We start from the raw sequence: 14,437 nt of genomic DNA on the forward strand, positions 1-14,437 counted from the left end.
CACTTCAATTTTAACAAAGTTCATTATTTCCCGAATTTCTGCAGATTCGTTAAATTGGACTCAATTGTTCTCCAGATAAGTATTTCGTAACGAGAAACGTTACGGATATTTCTTGATATAAACAGTGGGCTAATTAAGTGCGCTTTGCAGAACGATTCAGTGACCGATGCATTGAAATATTCAACAAACACGAGTCTGATTTTCAATAGTTACTCGGACAGATTTAATTAAATCTAACGAAGCGACGTTCCTAAAATTCTACAATTCTCTCGAGCTGTTTCCTTTGATTGAAGTATAATACTCCATTTTGGTATTATTTAACCTCAAAACTGTCACTTCGCGTTTCAACTTCAAGATCATCGACGAAGCGTTTACGATATCGTTTTGAATCTTCTTTGAAACGGACAAAGAAAAGTGAACGTTTAAAAAATTGTTTAATTTTCAATTCTCAGGTAGAAACAAGTTGATCAAATTTTTTATAAAATGTAGTTCGATATTTTCACCGAATGGTGAGGAACCTGGTTTTTTCAATACGGTGGCAATCCTATCCTCCTAAGACCCTTAGCGAAAACAGTGAAACAAATTGCGATGAAAGGCAACGAGATTTCAGCCTTATTTTGGCGAATGCACAGAAAAGATCGAGTTCGTAAACAAAGGAAAACAAGTTATCTGGAAAATGGACGCGCGATCCGTTGATTGAAAATTTCCAGGTTGCACTCTTTTGGCAGCCAGAGCTAGACCTCGCGGATATAAGCGGATTAAACTCCATCAAAGCAAAATACGTTGAAAAACAGAGGAGAGCCGCTCGACCATAGGCGTAGTCAGAGGCCAGATCGTGCAACGTCGAACGCACATTCAATGGTCCAAACGTTTCAAAACAACGTGTTTTGATCTTTCGATATGACGTTTCCCAGAGTCCTTGCAACGAATCGCCCTAAAATGGTTAGGACGTCGATGTAACGATAACTTTAACTATCTTCGGCTCGTTCTGGATTACACCGAACCCAACGTTTATCGAAGTTTGATAACAATTGATCATTTCTGATACGAAGCAGCTAATTCGAACATGTTCTCGAGCGATCGGGGCTTAGTTGATCGGAGCACTTGCCCGGATAAGCTTCTCTAACTTCAAAATAGTTCCGGAGGCTCCAAGAGATCTTGGATCGGATGTACCTTTATACGAAACATAGAAAATCTTTCAAACGTTTCTTTGAGTTTCATAAATCTGCTCACTGCTAAGAGCGCCGTAGAGGTAGAGTGTACTGTCTGTTGCTGGAAAGACGATTAGTGGGACGACACAAAGGCTAGAGGGAGAAAGAATCCCTACCTTTGACTCTCCCCTCACGAGCTTACTTTGCAATATTTCGCTTTGACTCGACGCGACTCATTCCCTCTTTTTATCAAGCGATTGGTAGAAGGTGAAACCATTTCGCAACCAATAATGCACCACGATTAAGAATCCGTGTACAGACACGGATTATTGTACCCGTGTCTCTTTTGAGCGTCAATTTTCCAGCAATGCACAGTACAGTCTTTCCGCTATAAATGTGAAAGCCTTAAGACCAAAATTTACACTTATAAAGGACCAGAATCGTGTCACTCTACACCTGTGTCGGAAATTTCAAGATAATAGCCGGAATAAATTTTTCACATTTATCGCGGACCACGGGTTCACATTTATCGTGAACCACGGTTCCATATTTATCGCGAACCTCGGTTTCACATTCATCGCGGACCTCAGTTTCGCACTCATCGTAGACCTTGATTTCACATTTATCGTGAACCACGGTTCCATATTTATCGTAGACCTCGATTTCACATTTATCGTGAACCACGGTTTCGTATTTATCGCGGACGTCGGTTTCACATTCATCACGGACCTCAGTTTCGCACTCATCGTAGACCTCGATTTCACATTTATCGTGAACCACGGTTCCATATTTATCGTGAACCTCGGTTTCACATTTATCGTGAACCACGGTTACATATTTATCAGGGACCTTAATTTCACATTTATAGGAGACCTCGATTTTACATTTGTATCAGACCTTGGTTTCACACTTATCGTGGACCATGGTCTCACATTTATCGCGGGAACGCCGTATAGTGAAAATAAATGAGAGACTCACCCATAGGAACAGGCAGGTGCAGGCTGGCTGATTCGTGACGCGACACACGGACGTCTGGTTACACACTTAATCCCACTTTGACACTGGCGAGTCACTAGCACGCGCGAGCACCAAGATCAATCGTCTTCGGCCGCGCAGCGCGACGGGCCATCGTCGTTTCTAATAACGATTCCCCAGCTCGATCCGCATGACCTGTCCAGGTCCCCCGATCGATTCCTAGCCGGTCGAACGTCAGTCTCGGTGCTGCTCGTGGCAGAAACACTCGAAGAGAACGCGTCCAACCATTGTCTACTTCAACCCGATTATGGGACGATTAAACGTTCGCGCGATTTTCATCGCACACGTGATCGACGAGTCCAGCTTCCGGGCCGCTCGACGCGTTCTCTGGAAGATTTTTGGGTATAGTCGACGGAACAAATATAGCGAGATACGCGAGAGGTACTCGAGTTGGGTTTCTCAGCTCGTTAAGAGATACCTCTGCTGAATATCAACCGTGCTAAATCTGTATTTCCGTGTTGGAAAGCTGTCTGAAATAAAGCCAGCGCATCTACGCTCTATTATCGAGTAACAATTAATCGTTTCCACTATCGAACGATGTTTCTTATGTATTTAGAATTCTCGTGATAATTCGAAAGTGACTACACTAAAGCAGTTAACAAACACGTTGCCTGTGTTAATATATTAAATATTCTATATTCAAGGATTTCCTCGATATTTGTTCCAAACGTAGCGTAAAAAGTGAAAACAAATTATATATTTAATAGTTTGTAGTTACACTTGCTATTTTATAGCATTGCTAGACATCAATGTTATTTAAAAGTTCACGGTATTAAGGTTCGTTTCTCGTAACGTTTAAAGAGACGTGATCATCAGGGATGAGAGAAAGGGAGACCAATGACGAATGGAATTGCGATGACAGGGTCAGACGTTGGAATCAACCTGTGCGAGATCTACTAAGAAAAATTAGAACGGTAAGAAATCAGTTTGTACGTATGAATAAAACATTGAGAATTTGTTTCTTTCGCATCGAAATTGTCCGATGTGATCAACGTCTCTTTATATTGGGGTGCTCGGACCCCTCGAGTGGCAGCAAAAGGGGAAAGGGACCCGAACTATACGGGCCACACACTCAAGAGCATTACTGTCTCCGCTCCCTACAGCTTTTACGATCTCGCCATATTTGTTCCACCAAGTGTACCTTCTACACGCGCCCGGATGTCACCGATCACGTCGATTTCCGATGCATCGATTGTTCTTCGTTCCCCTTTTGTACGGTGACTGCTTGACCCAGCTATTTCTCGATTCCCTTGCTCTTTCCAGCCAGGAGATCCGTCGAATTCCTCGGATGATTGCTGGGAGCACCACGTGGCTCCTTTCGGTTCTCCCTGCACGATAAAGAATTCAGTGATTCCGGGATCGCGAAGGATCGAGTATGGGAACTCGTTAAAAGTCACGTGAAGAATTCATCGGACCCGGATGGAAAAATTGTTGGGCTTGGATTGGGCGAATTCTGATCAGGCTGCTCGAGATTTTCGAATAGGTCGGAGTGTACAGTGTTGGAGTATACAGTGTACCGTAAAAATCACAAATGGTAGACAGATACAATGAAAATAAAGTTTGGAAATGTTTTCACAAACAACGGTACACGTTCCATCTGAAATCCGTACGGAAAATTTCGATTATTCAGAGTTGGATCGTAGAGCAACGAATTCGTCGAACTTCGTTCTTTCGTCTTGTGTTCTCTGCTACCGTGTCGCGTTTTCATATACTTGAATTTCTTTCTTTTTTCTTTCGCAACGAATGGAGTCGTTTAACAAATAAACGAAACTCAGTGTAAAATTGTTCATCGACGAAAGCGTCTACCACAGTTCGGCACACCTCGGTTGGCGGAACCATTTGTCAGAGAACTGATCGACGTCTCGATCTCACGCGAGAAAACAGCCAGAGCTCACGCATTCACCGACCAATCAATCGTGGAACTGGATTTCAGAACCGAGAACATTCCCTGGAATTCCACGCGGCGTGTAACGATCAGGTTTCGCGCCATTTTTCAACCCGCGAAACCGACGAGGCCGAGGAGAAAAACGAAGGAAGATAAATCGGCTACGCGAACGCGGCCGAAGTGAGAGCAAGAGTGGGGAGCAGGGGGCAGAGGGGGGGGGGGTGTAGGGTTCGATCGGTTTAATCGTTAATTCGCGGTGTATCCGCCGCTCCGAATTTTCGGCCCTGGTGAACGAGTACCGTGTACATTGTTAATTGCCAGCGACCGCTAATTGAAGTTGGCGCACGCGCGCGCGCGCAACCGAGTGCCCAATGGGACTTGCCGGGTCGAAATTCGAACGTTTGCCGAAACACGCGCGCTCTGAAGCGGACATTTCGATCTAAGTTATTCAATAAACGGGGTACGATAGTTCCCGCTTTCGAGCAACAATTTTTTTTTTACCTCGGTTTCAAGTAACGAAATCACCTTCGTTTCTCGTGGTTTATTTAGCGCGAGCGATTCTCGGTGATTTCGTTTTCGGATAAAAATTCCTTGCTACCCTACTCTCGTAGCTTACTTTCGGTGGTAAAGGAAAATCTAAAAACTTTCTATAGGAGGGAACAATGTTCTGTCAGATCTGTTATCAACGATCTGTATAGTACACGATCATCCGAATCCGTTGATCTGTAATTTGGGTAGAATTCGTGTTTATATAGCGTAAGCGATGCTCAGTGACTTCGTTTCCAGATAAAAATCCCTAGCTAGCTCGCTTTCGTATCATACTTTTGGTAGTAAAGGAAAATTTAAAAACTACTACGCGAGAAAACGATGTGTCGTCAGACGTTACCAACGATCTACACAGAACCATCGTGTACACAGTCATCCGAATCCGTTGATCTGTGATTTCGGTAGAATTTGTATTTATGTAGCGCGAGCGATACTCGTTGACTTCGTTTCCAGATAAAAGTCTATAGTTACCCCGCTTTCGTATCCTACTTTTCATAGTAAAGGAAAATCTAAAAACTTCTATACGAGGAAACAATGTTCCCTCAGACGATCTACATACCATCTCTGTGTACACAATAGTCCCGATTCGTTGATCAATAATTTGGGTAGACAAAGAAAAGGGAACGTTACTTTTCAATGCAAGTGCACACCCTGTATACTCTAAGGGCACACATAACCAAATAAATCCATCGTAATCTGTCCAACAATCTCGAACACTTAAACTCTCAGAGTTCGAAAACCATCAGTTTTCTTAATCTCGGTCTCACGCGTCTCCAGTATTCTCCTTTAATGACGGTATCCAGGTCTTGCATTGGTGCACCGGACTAGGCTAATGCACTTCTGGAGCCACCAACTAAATCCATCGTGCATAACCAAATAAATCCATCGTGCTCTGTCCAACAATCTCGAACACTTAAACTCTCAGAGTTCGAAAACCATCAGTTTTCTTAATCTCGGTCTCACGCGTCTCCAGTATTCTCCTTTAATGACGGTATCCAGGTCTTGCATTGGTCCACCGGACTAGGCTAATGCACTTCTGGAGCCACCAACTAAATCCATCGTGCATAACCAAATAAATCCATCGTGCTCTGTCCAACAATCTCGAACACTTAAACTCTCAGAGTTCGAAAATCATCAGTTTTCTTAATCTCGGTCTCACGCGTCCCCAGTATTCTCCTTTAATGACGGTATTCAGGTCTTGCATTGGTGCACCGGACTAGGCTAATGCACTTCTGGAGCCACCAACTAAATCCATCGTGCATAACCAAATAAATCCATCGTGCTCTGCCCAACAATCTCGAACACTTAAACTCTCAGAGTTCGAAAACCATCAGTTTTCTTAATCTCGGTCTCACGCGTCTCCAGTATTCTCCTTTAATGACGGTATCCAGGTCTTGCATTGGTGCACCGGACTAGGCTAATGCACTTCTGGAGCCACCAACAGGCAGACTCGTCGGTTTTATTCGTCTCGGTTTCTTCCGTTATCGATGTCGGGCAAACGAGCCCCGGTGCAGTAGCTAAAATTCCATCGGTACCGTCATTATCCCGGCTTCTCGAATTCGCCCGGTAATCGCGTTGGACGCTTGGTGGGGATACCAACCTTCCAGAAATGATTAGCAACGGCCGTTAAGGCTCTCACGGTATTCATAAATCGGCGCGGTTTATCGTGGCGCCGTTCGCTCACTTTGTTCGGCCACCGGTATCCACCCCGTAACGGAGCCTTAATGAAGTCATAAAATGGCGGGAAAGTACCCGCCATTCTACACCCCCATCCGGTCCCGTCGATGTGGTTTTATAGTTCCGATCGTTGATCGTCCTAGGCGCGATAAATCGGTCGCTTGAGCGTCCAAAGTGTGAAACTCGCTGTGTCTGGGAAAGCATTCGAGACGTTTGATGGGATCCCGAGATCTGGATGTCGACATTTGTCGGGTGCTTCTTGTTACGGACTACCATGAATCTCCTGGCTGATTGGCTGCTAGCAGTTACAATTAACGCGGGACTCCAGCGTTCCAAGTATCCTGGGAAGCATCGCCACGTCTGGGGAGACGTTTCATGGGATTCTTGGGTCTAGATGTTTGCGTTTGTCTGGCTCGATGACTCATTGGTATCATAGATCTCGTGACTTAGTGATTGACTATCAGTGGTCACAATTAACGCGGGATTCTAGCGTTCCAAGTGTGAAATTTGGGGGAGTATTTGAAAAGTTTGATGGGATTATTGGGTGTATATGTCTGCGTTTGTGTGATTCGACGACTCCTTGGTATCATAGACCTCATGACTTGGTGATTGACTATCAGTGGTCACAATTATCGTGGGATTCTAGTGTTCCAAATGTGACATTTTAGGAGCATTCGAAAGGTTTGATGGGATTCTGGAGTTTAGATGTCTACGTTTGTCTGGTTCGATAACTCATTGGTATCATAAATCTCATGGTGAGATGTCAGACTTGGTGATCGACTATCAGTGGTCACAATTAACGCGGGATTCTAGTATTTCAAGTGTGAAATTTGAAGGAGCATTCGAGACGTTTGATAGGATTCTAGGGTGTATATGTCTGCGTTTGTGTGATTCGATGACTCCTTGGTATTATACTACCTTGATCAAAAAGTTTTAGGACTTTATTCATAAAATCAAAAATATAAATTTATTCGTCCAAATCGATATGGTCCCCTTCAAAGTAGTCCCCATTGACTGCAATGCACTTGCGCCAGCGCTTGATCCAATCCTCGAAACACCGCTGGTACTCAATTTTCGGTATGTCCATCAGAGCCGTCTTCGATTTTGTCATGACCTCCTCTCGGGTACTGTAACGCGTTCCGCGAAGCGGTTTTTTAATTCGGTTGAACAGAAAAAAGTCGCAGGGAGCCAGATCTGGTGAATTTGAAGGCTGCTGGATAGTGTTCGTGTTGTTTTTCGTCAAAAACTCGCGGATAAGGATCGCATTGTGCGCCGGTGCGTTATCGTGGTGCAAAATCCACGAGTTGTTTGCCCACAAATCTGGCCTTTTTTGACGAATTGCTTCGCGCAAACGTCTCAAAACGCCCAAATAATATTCTTTGTTGACTGTCTGTTTTTCTGGCAAGAATTCTTGATGCACAACACCATTGTAATCCATGAAAACCGTGAGCATCCCCTTCTTTCTTGACTGAAAACGACGTGGTTTTTTCGGTCTCGGCTCTTCCGGTGCACGCCATTCACTCGCTTGATGTCTGGATTGTGTGTCATACTCATAAATCCACGTCTCATCTCCAGTGATGATACGTTTAATAAATGTTAGGTCGGATTCGGCCTTGGAATGCAAACTCGTTGATGCTCAAATGATGCCATTTCCAAAATCGAAGACACGAACAAAGGAGATGTGCTCAGTACAACGTAACTTTTACAAATATCAAGCTATGATGCTGAAATTGGAAGGAAGTGTTAATGACAGATATGGTAACCTAACAAAAAAAAAAGAAACAATCGGGTGATTGACAGCGACACACGGGGGGGCAGTCCTAGAACTTTTTGATCAAGGTAGTAGACCTCATGACTTGGTGATTGACTATCAGTGGTCACAATTAACGCGGAATTCTAGTGTTCCAAGTGTGAAATTTGAAGAAGCATTCGAGACGTTTGATAGGATTCTGAGGTTTGGATGTTTGCATTTATCTGATACTCCTTGTTAGGAATTATCATAAATTTCTAACTAGGAGAGACGATTCTTATGCAATTGATCGGCTGACATTGATCACAAATTAGGATTTATTACTTGCAAAGGTGACTTTTCAAATTGGTAAATTATAAACTTACATTTACATCTAACCGATCAGTGACTAGTTCAGTGGAATTCGAGGAATTGGATTTTGGCGATCGTTGGATCATTTGGTTGCGATCTTTTAGGTAAGTGATTTTCCACCATTCTCGTCGCGTAACAAAATATATCTCCGAACCCCTGCAGCGGAAATCTTAACAATGAACGATTGTCTACTGGAATTTCAGTGTCTCTTTCTTGGTACCGCGTCCTACCGACGTCATACGGATGTAACTCGATGGGTTAAGCGACGTCACTGAATATTTCGAGTCGAAAGACATAAATTCACAGCTGATCCGATGTAAACTGTTATTTTCAAGTGTCACTGATTGATCCGAGGAAGTAGGTACTTGGAGACACGCTCGATGTCTTCTGACAACCACCCCATTTGAATTTCTCATGTGACGAAGTATAACCATGTAATAGTTGATCATCAACGTCTGTTGCATCTCGTCCTCATAGACGAATCGCTTTTGCCTCTCCTCGATTATCCGATTGGATCGAAACGATCATCGGTCGAATGGAAGAACCAGATGAATGTTTTTTAAGAACATCGTAAGTTTGTAAAAGGGTCCCGGAAACACCTTTTTGGAAACACGGAACCCAAACGTGTTCGTACAAACCTAACCCAACCGAGGACAACGCGTCGGCCCGTCAGAAGAATGCATTTACGTCGGTGCATCGTGCACGGTTGATGTCCGCCGGTGCATGTCGGCGCATACATTATTAAAAATGCGATGGGAAGATGCACTCAAAATGCAGCTCGCGCGCGGCCACTGATAGCCCGATACCGCTCCGTTCGGCGAAATTCTGTCTCTTAACGTCGGTTCGAGCTTCAAACACGTCCTCAATGATCGTCTCGATATCGGTTAGGCAAAGATTGTCGTAATGCCTCTGCGTTTGGGATGCAAATAATGCGTATAAATATTTACATCCCTCCCCCGAAGGGACGTGAAAGCTCTGTTGGTATTCGTTTGACAGCGAGACACATCGATGTGTTTCTTCGAATCGTTCGTTGGCTCATCGGTGACCCCTTTTCCGAGCAATTTATGGTCGTTTTCGCTTCTTCGATAAATTAATTTCAATATCCATTTCGTACGATCGATACCGTCTAATTGGGACACTGGCAGTTAACGAGTTAAGAGGATACTTTATTCTAGATGGTTTTTTTTTTCGGTATTGAATCGAAAAGTCACGGAGTATCGATCACGAACGATTTCAGACACGAACACGCCGATTGTGAATTATAAATGCACCGTAAATATCGTAAATATTATCAATTAATCGGGGGGTGAAAAAAATGTCAACAGGTGTACCGATGGTTGAGAACAGACGAGAAGTCGCGTATAAATCTCGAGGAATCTTCCAACTATTGAACCTTCGGACCTCCACAACTCTGTCAGTTTTACGAGTTTCTGCTTGATATTTCAACGACCTTTTAAAACAGTGCAATAAATTCGACTTTCTGGATCGAAATTCTCTCCTCGCGTATTTGAAAAACTATTGCCAGGAGGAAACGCGAGGCTCGAATTTTGTAAACGGCAAATGTGGGTTTGGAGAATTTTCGTGCTTCGTTTGTCATTTTCCATCGCGTTTTCCGCGCGAAAAAAATGCACGTACCGAGGATCGGGAATTTCGTTTCGCGAGTCGCGATTAAGTTTCGATATTAGTATTCATTCCGTCGAACTTTGCGTATTTCAACCGCCTGCTCACCGTACACGTTTCAGGAAGATATCGACACCGAAAGAAACGATTGCAAGAAAAACAAAGTTCTCGTTACCCGTGAAACTTCTACGATGACACTTACATTTGTTTCCTCGAACACTCGATCGATTCTTTCACTCGTTCTCGAATCCACTTATTCCGAGCAAGAACCTCCAAAGAAACGTCTCCCTCTTCAGTCACTTCACTTCGTACACTTTCGACCACCGGAAAAAAAACAAAATTCCACCAAACTTCGGTAAATTTCGTTTCACTCTCGACGTATCGACGTTTCGTTCACTGTACGATTCTCGAAATGATCAATTCCCTGGTAAGTGTGAAAGTTCGTTTCTGAAGAGCGAGATGTTCCTGTGAACAACCCCCGTGAACGAGGACACCAACGACGACGACGACCGCGAGAATCCGCGTGGCAGGAAGAAATCAAAAGAACGTCATTTTTTACGGTCGAAAAGGCGAGACGAGGCGAGGTGAGGCGAGGGGAGGCACGCGCGCGATTTAAACGCGGCGAAAACAATTTAATTAGGCCGCGTGCACACCGCCCCTCGCGGTCGAAGGGTTGACGCACGAGACACCCTCGAACGCGAGCGTCCACGCGCGACGACACACAGATACTCCACTATCCTCGAGACTGATACGGACCGACGGATCACGAGATTAAAAGTCTCCGGCAAGAAAGTTAGATTCATCGCGAACTACCCCCTACCAGCCGCCCCTGCCCCCTTTCCCCCACCGTCTCTCGAAAACGCGATCCTTTATTAAACTTGCTCGCCGTGGCCTGTACCCTCGGAGGTAAACGAGGTTCAAACGTTTTTGAAACGTGACTCTGCGCACTTTAAATTTAGATTGAACTACCGGTTTGCTGTGTCTCCGGTCGTCGAGAATATTTCAGAGCTCTCCCATCTACCGTCCCTCTTTTTCGAGACCGACCGACCGACCGACGGGGGAATGCTTTACGACGCCTCGAGTCTGTCGTTGGTCGCGGCGAGGACTACTCTAATTCTTTTACCGGGATAAAGAAGGTGAACCCCGTGCCCCGTGGACGATCCGCGTTTCAAATACCATTTCGTATCACCGGAAACGTACTCGTAGACGATTCGACACGGATGGAAATGTTTCTCAGCTGTTTCGAGTTTCGATGGATTTCGAAGTAGAGACTCGTGAAATTTCGGGGGCGGTTTGGTCGAGCACTCGCGAACGTAAAAATATTTCTCGGCGATCTTGGATTTCGAAGGATCGCAAAGTCGAGATTTGTGACATTTGAGGGTGTTTTAAATTTCGAGTATAGAAATATTTTTAAGCGATCTTGCCTTTCGAATTCGAGATTTGTGAAATTTGAGGGTGTTTTAAATTGCGAGTTTGAAATACTTCTCAGCGATCTTGTCTTTGAAATTCGAGATTTGTGAAATTTGAGGGTGTTTTGAGTTGCGAGTTTGAAATACTTCTCAGCGATCTTGTCTTTGAAATTCGAGATTTGTGAAATTTGAGGGTGTTTTAAATTGTGAGTATAGAAGTATTTCTCAGCGATCTTGTCTTTCGAATTCGAGATTTGTGAAATTTGAGGGTGTTTTAATCTATGGGTATAGAAATATTTCTCAGCGATCTTGTCTTCCAAATTCGAGATTTGTGAAATTTGAGGGTGTTTTATCGAGTACTCGCGAATACGAAAATATTTATCGGGGATCTTGGTTTTCGAAGAATTTCGAATTTGAGATTTACGAAACGTGTTCGCATGTTGGGGGTTCGTAGCGGAGTGACACCTACGTTTGCGAGATAAGAGCGTGAAGGTTTGCGCGCAGAGAAACACGAAAGGTCGTATCGGTGAAGGTAAGTTTTGTACGGTTACAATTGTGCGCGGATCCTTGCACTTTTCGAGAAAAAGAACGTTAGAATGGAAAAGGAGATTCTACTGCCAAAAATGTTCGATCTCGTCTTTGGCCGTGTTCGAAACACCTAGATGGAAATTGAAGGTCGGTGAACAGAAATCCTGAAAACGCATGTTGCGTACAAAGTATCAACGTCTCGATTATTCGTCTCTGTTCGATTCGGGACTATTTGTACGTAACATATTCACATTCCCAAGATCCGCTGTATCTAGGAATTATCAAAGACTCGATAACCCAGTAGATTTGTCTCTGGTACAGCCCGAACCGTGTAAATACATGGTAGGGCTACAACACACACAAATCCCGAAGATACACATTATCTACATAGTATCAAAGACTGGATGACCTATTGCATTCGCCTCCGGTCGACTTTGAACAATTTATGTACACGTCCGAGATAGGTACAACACATACAAAAGCCGGTGGATCCACTTCGTTTATGGTGTACCAAAGTAGTAAATAACCAATTGCATTCGCAGCTACGGTCGAGTCTGAACAATTCGGGCGGTAATCAAAGGTGGGTACGATACGTACAAAAGCCGATGGATCCACTTTGTCTACACGGGTATCAAAGACACGATGAATGACCGCCTCCGGTAAATGCCGAACGAACCGTGTACAAATTTATGTACGCGTTACGAGGGCCCACTTTGTCCGCGAAGTATCAAAGATTCGTCGAATTCGAGCCACGTATACACGCGTGTCTCAGATGGATCCACTTTGTCCGTAAAGTATTTCGGGCTCGTACCGATCGCGTTTGCCACCGTTCGGCGTTGAAAACACTTGGTCTCCACCAACCCCCACTGTACGAAAGTATCGAATGCTCGACGTGCTCGTGCTACCCTTCCCACTCTGAACGATCACCGTGACAATTCTCCGTTTCCCTCCACTCGTCCCACCGCCTTAATCACCGAGCAACTAGTCAAAGACAGAGTCCATGGAGCGGAGAGCCAGCCGCGTACCGAGGGAGCCGAGTCTCGCGCGAACACTGGTCGTCGGACCAGTCGTGGTTCTCCATTCGCCACCCGTGCGGAAGAGAGGGACGTTCTCCGGCACCCGCGGCGACAAACCTCGATCTTCGTGTCGGCAGGTGTAACGGCTCTGGGGAAACTCACTCCGCGACGACGTTCCGCAAGAAGAAGCCACGGAGGATGTGCGAGGCTACGGGACGCGAGGGACACGCACTTCGCCGCATTTATTTCCGTCGACGGAAACGTGACACCCGGTGAGAACGCTCGCCAGCCACGCAGCCGTCTTTCTCATTGAAGAGTCGCCGGCGGACTGCGAGCCTCCGATGAGATGGGAGCGGTGGAGCCGCGCGAGACGCGAGGGGAGGCGCGACGCGGGGAGGGAGAGAGAGAACCGACCGCCAGAGGAACGAGGAGAGATGGAACCGTCGACGAAGAGGCTGGGAAGGTGTGGGCGGTATCGGATAGAGAGAGCGGATACGATCCTCCGTGGAAGAGACAGCGAGAACGGGATGAGAAGGGGACAGGGTGCGTAGCGATGGGCATTCGATTCCCCGTGTAGCGAGTTTTCGAGCGATTTGGTCGCACCGAGGTTCGTAGTCGCGAATTTCAACGTGCTTTCGGATTGTCTGGATCGATCGCGAACTATCTTAATTACACGTGTGTCGTGGGATTGATTGCCAAGGTTTTCGGATTATTTTTTACTAATCGTTTTCGAGATCCACCCTGTCGAGTTGACGCACATGAGTTACCCTTTCGATCGATCGAGCGCTGTAGTGGATCTCGATCGTGGGGATTAATCGTAGACTATCGTTGGTTATTATAGTTTCGTAGGGTTGAAGGGTTGAGATCTACCATTGTAAATTGATGCATACGAGTTGTCTTTTAAATATACCGATCGCTATAGTAGATCTCGATCGTGTATATTAATTGTAGGTTATCGTTGGTCGTTACAGTTTTGTAGGGTTGAAGGTTTTGAAGTAATTTGGTATCGATCGTTATTTAGATCTACCATTGTAAATTGATGCATACGAGTTGTCTTTTAAATATACCGATCGTTATAGTAGATCTTGACCCTGTGGATTAATCGTAGACTATCTTTGGTTATTACAATTTCGTAGGGTTGGTTTTGAGAAAATTTGGTATTAATCATTTCGGTAGATTTAAAGGACAACTCGTGCACATCGACTTACAATGGTAGATCTGAATCACTTGGATCGATGTTGATTCACTTTTTATTATTACAGATGTCGCAGGCTCAGTTTTGAAAGTTTTGACAAAAGTTGGTACTTATCGTTTCGGTAGATCACCTTACTATGGTAGAAACGACAGTTTGTCTTCGAAGATTGGAGTTGAATCTTTGCATTACCGAATCTTTCGAAATCGATTCTATCCAGAGATTGGAACTACTAACACCACTTCAAATATTCTAATCTCTTTTCCACCAGATTTTA

The 14,437-nt window shown here is 44.8% G+C and overlaps 1 protein-coding gene across 1 annotated transcript; it reads right to left on the bottom strand.

Annotated features, from left to right (window-relative positions):
• Positions 1-2,524: 2,524 nt before the first annotated feature.
• Positions 2,525-13,728, bottom strand: LOC143146918 (uncharacterized). The gene is made up of 5 exons (XM_076311672.1): positions 13,709-13,728; positions 13,383-13,612; positions 12,978-13,273; positions 3,328-3,514; positions 2,525-2,656 (listed from the first exon to the last, which is right to left on the bottom strand). Exons 1-5 carry the CDS (start codon positions 13,726-13,728, stop codon positions 2,586-2,588), a joined length of 804 nt encoding a protein of 267 aa, XP_076167787.1. The 3' UTR covers positions 2,525-2,585.
• Positions 13,729-14,437: the final 709 nt, after the last annotated feature.

The sequence above is a fragment of the Ptiloglossa arizonensis genome, chromosome 1 (genome assembly GCF_051014685.1).
Source record: "Ptiloglossa arizonensis isolate GNS036 chromosome 1, iyPtiAriz1_principal, whole genome shotgun sequence".
NCBI lineage: Eukaryota > Metazoa > Arthropoda > Insecta > Hymenoptera > Colletidae > Ptiloglossa > Ptiloglossa arizonensis.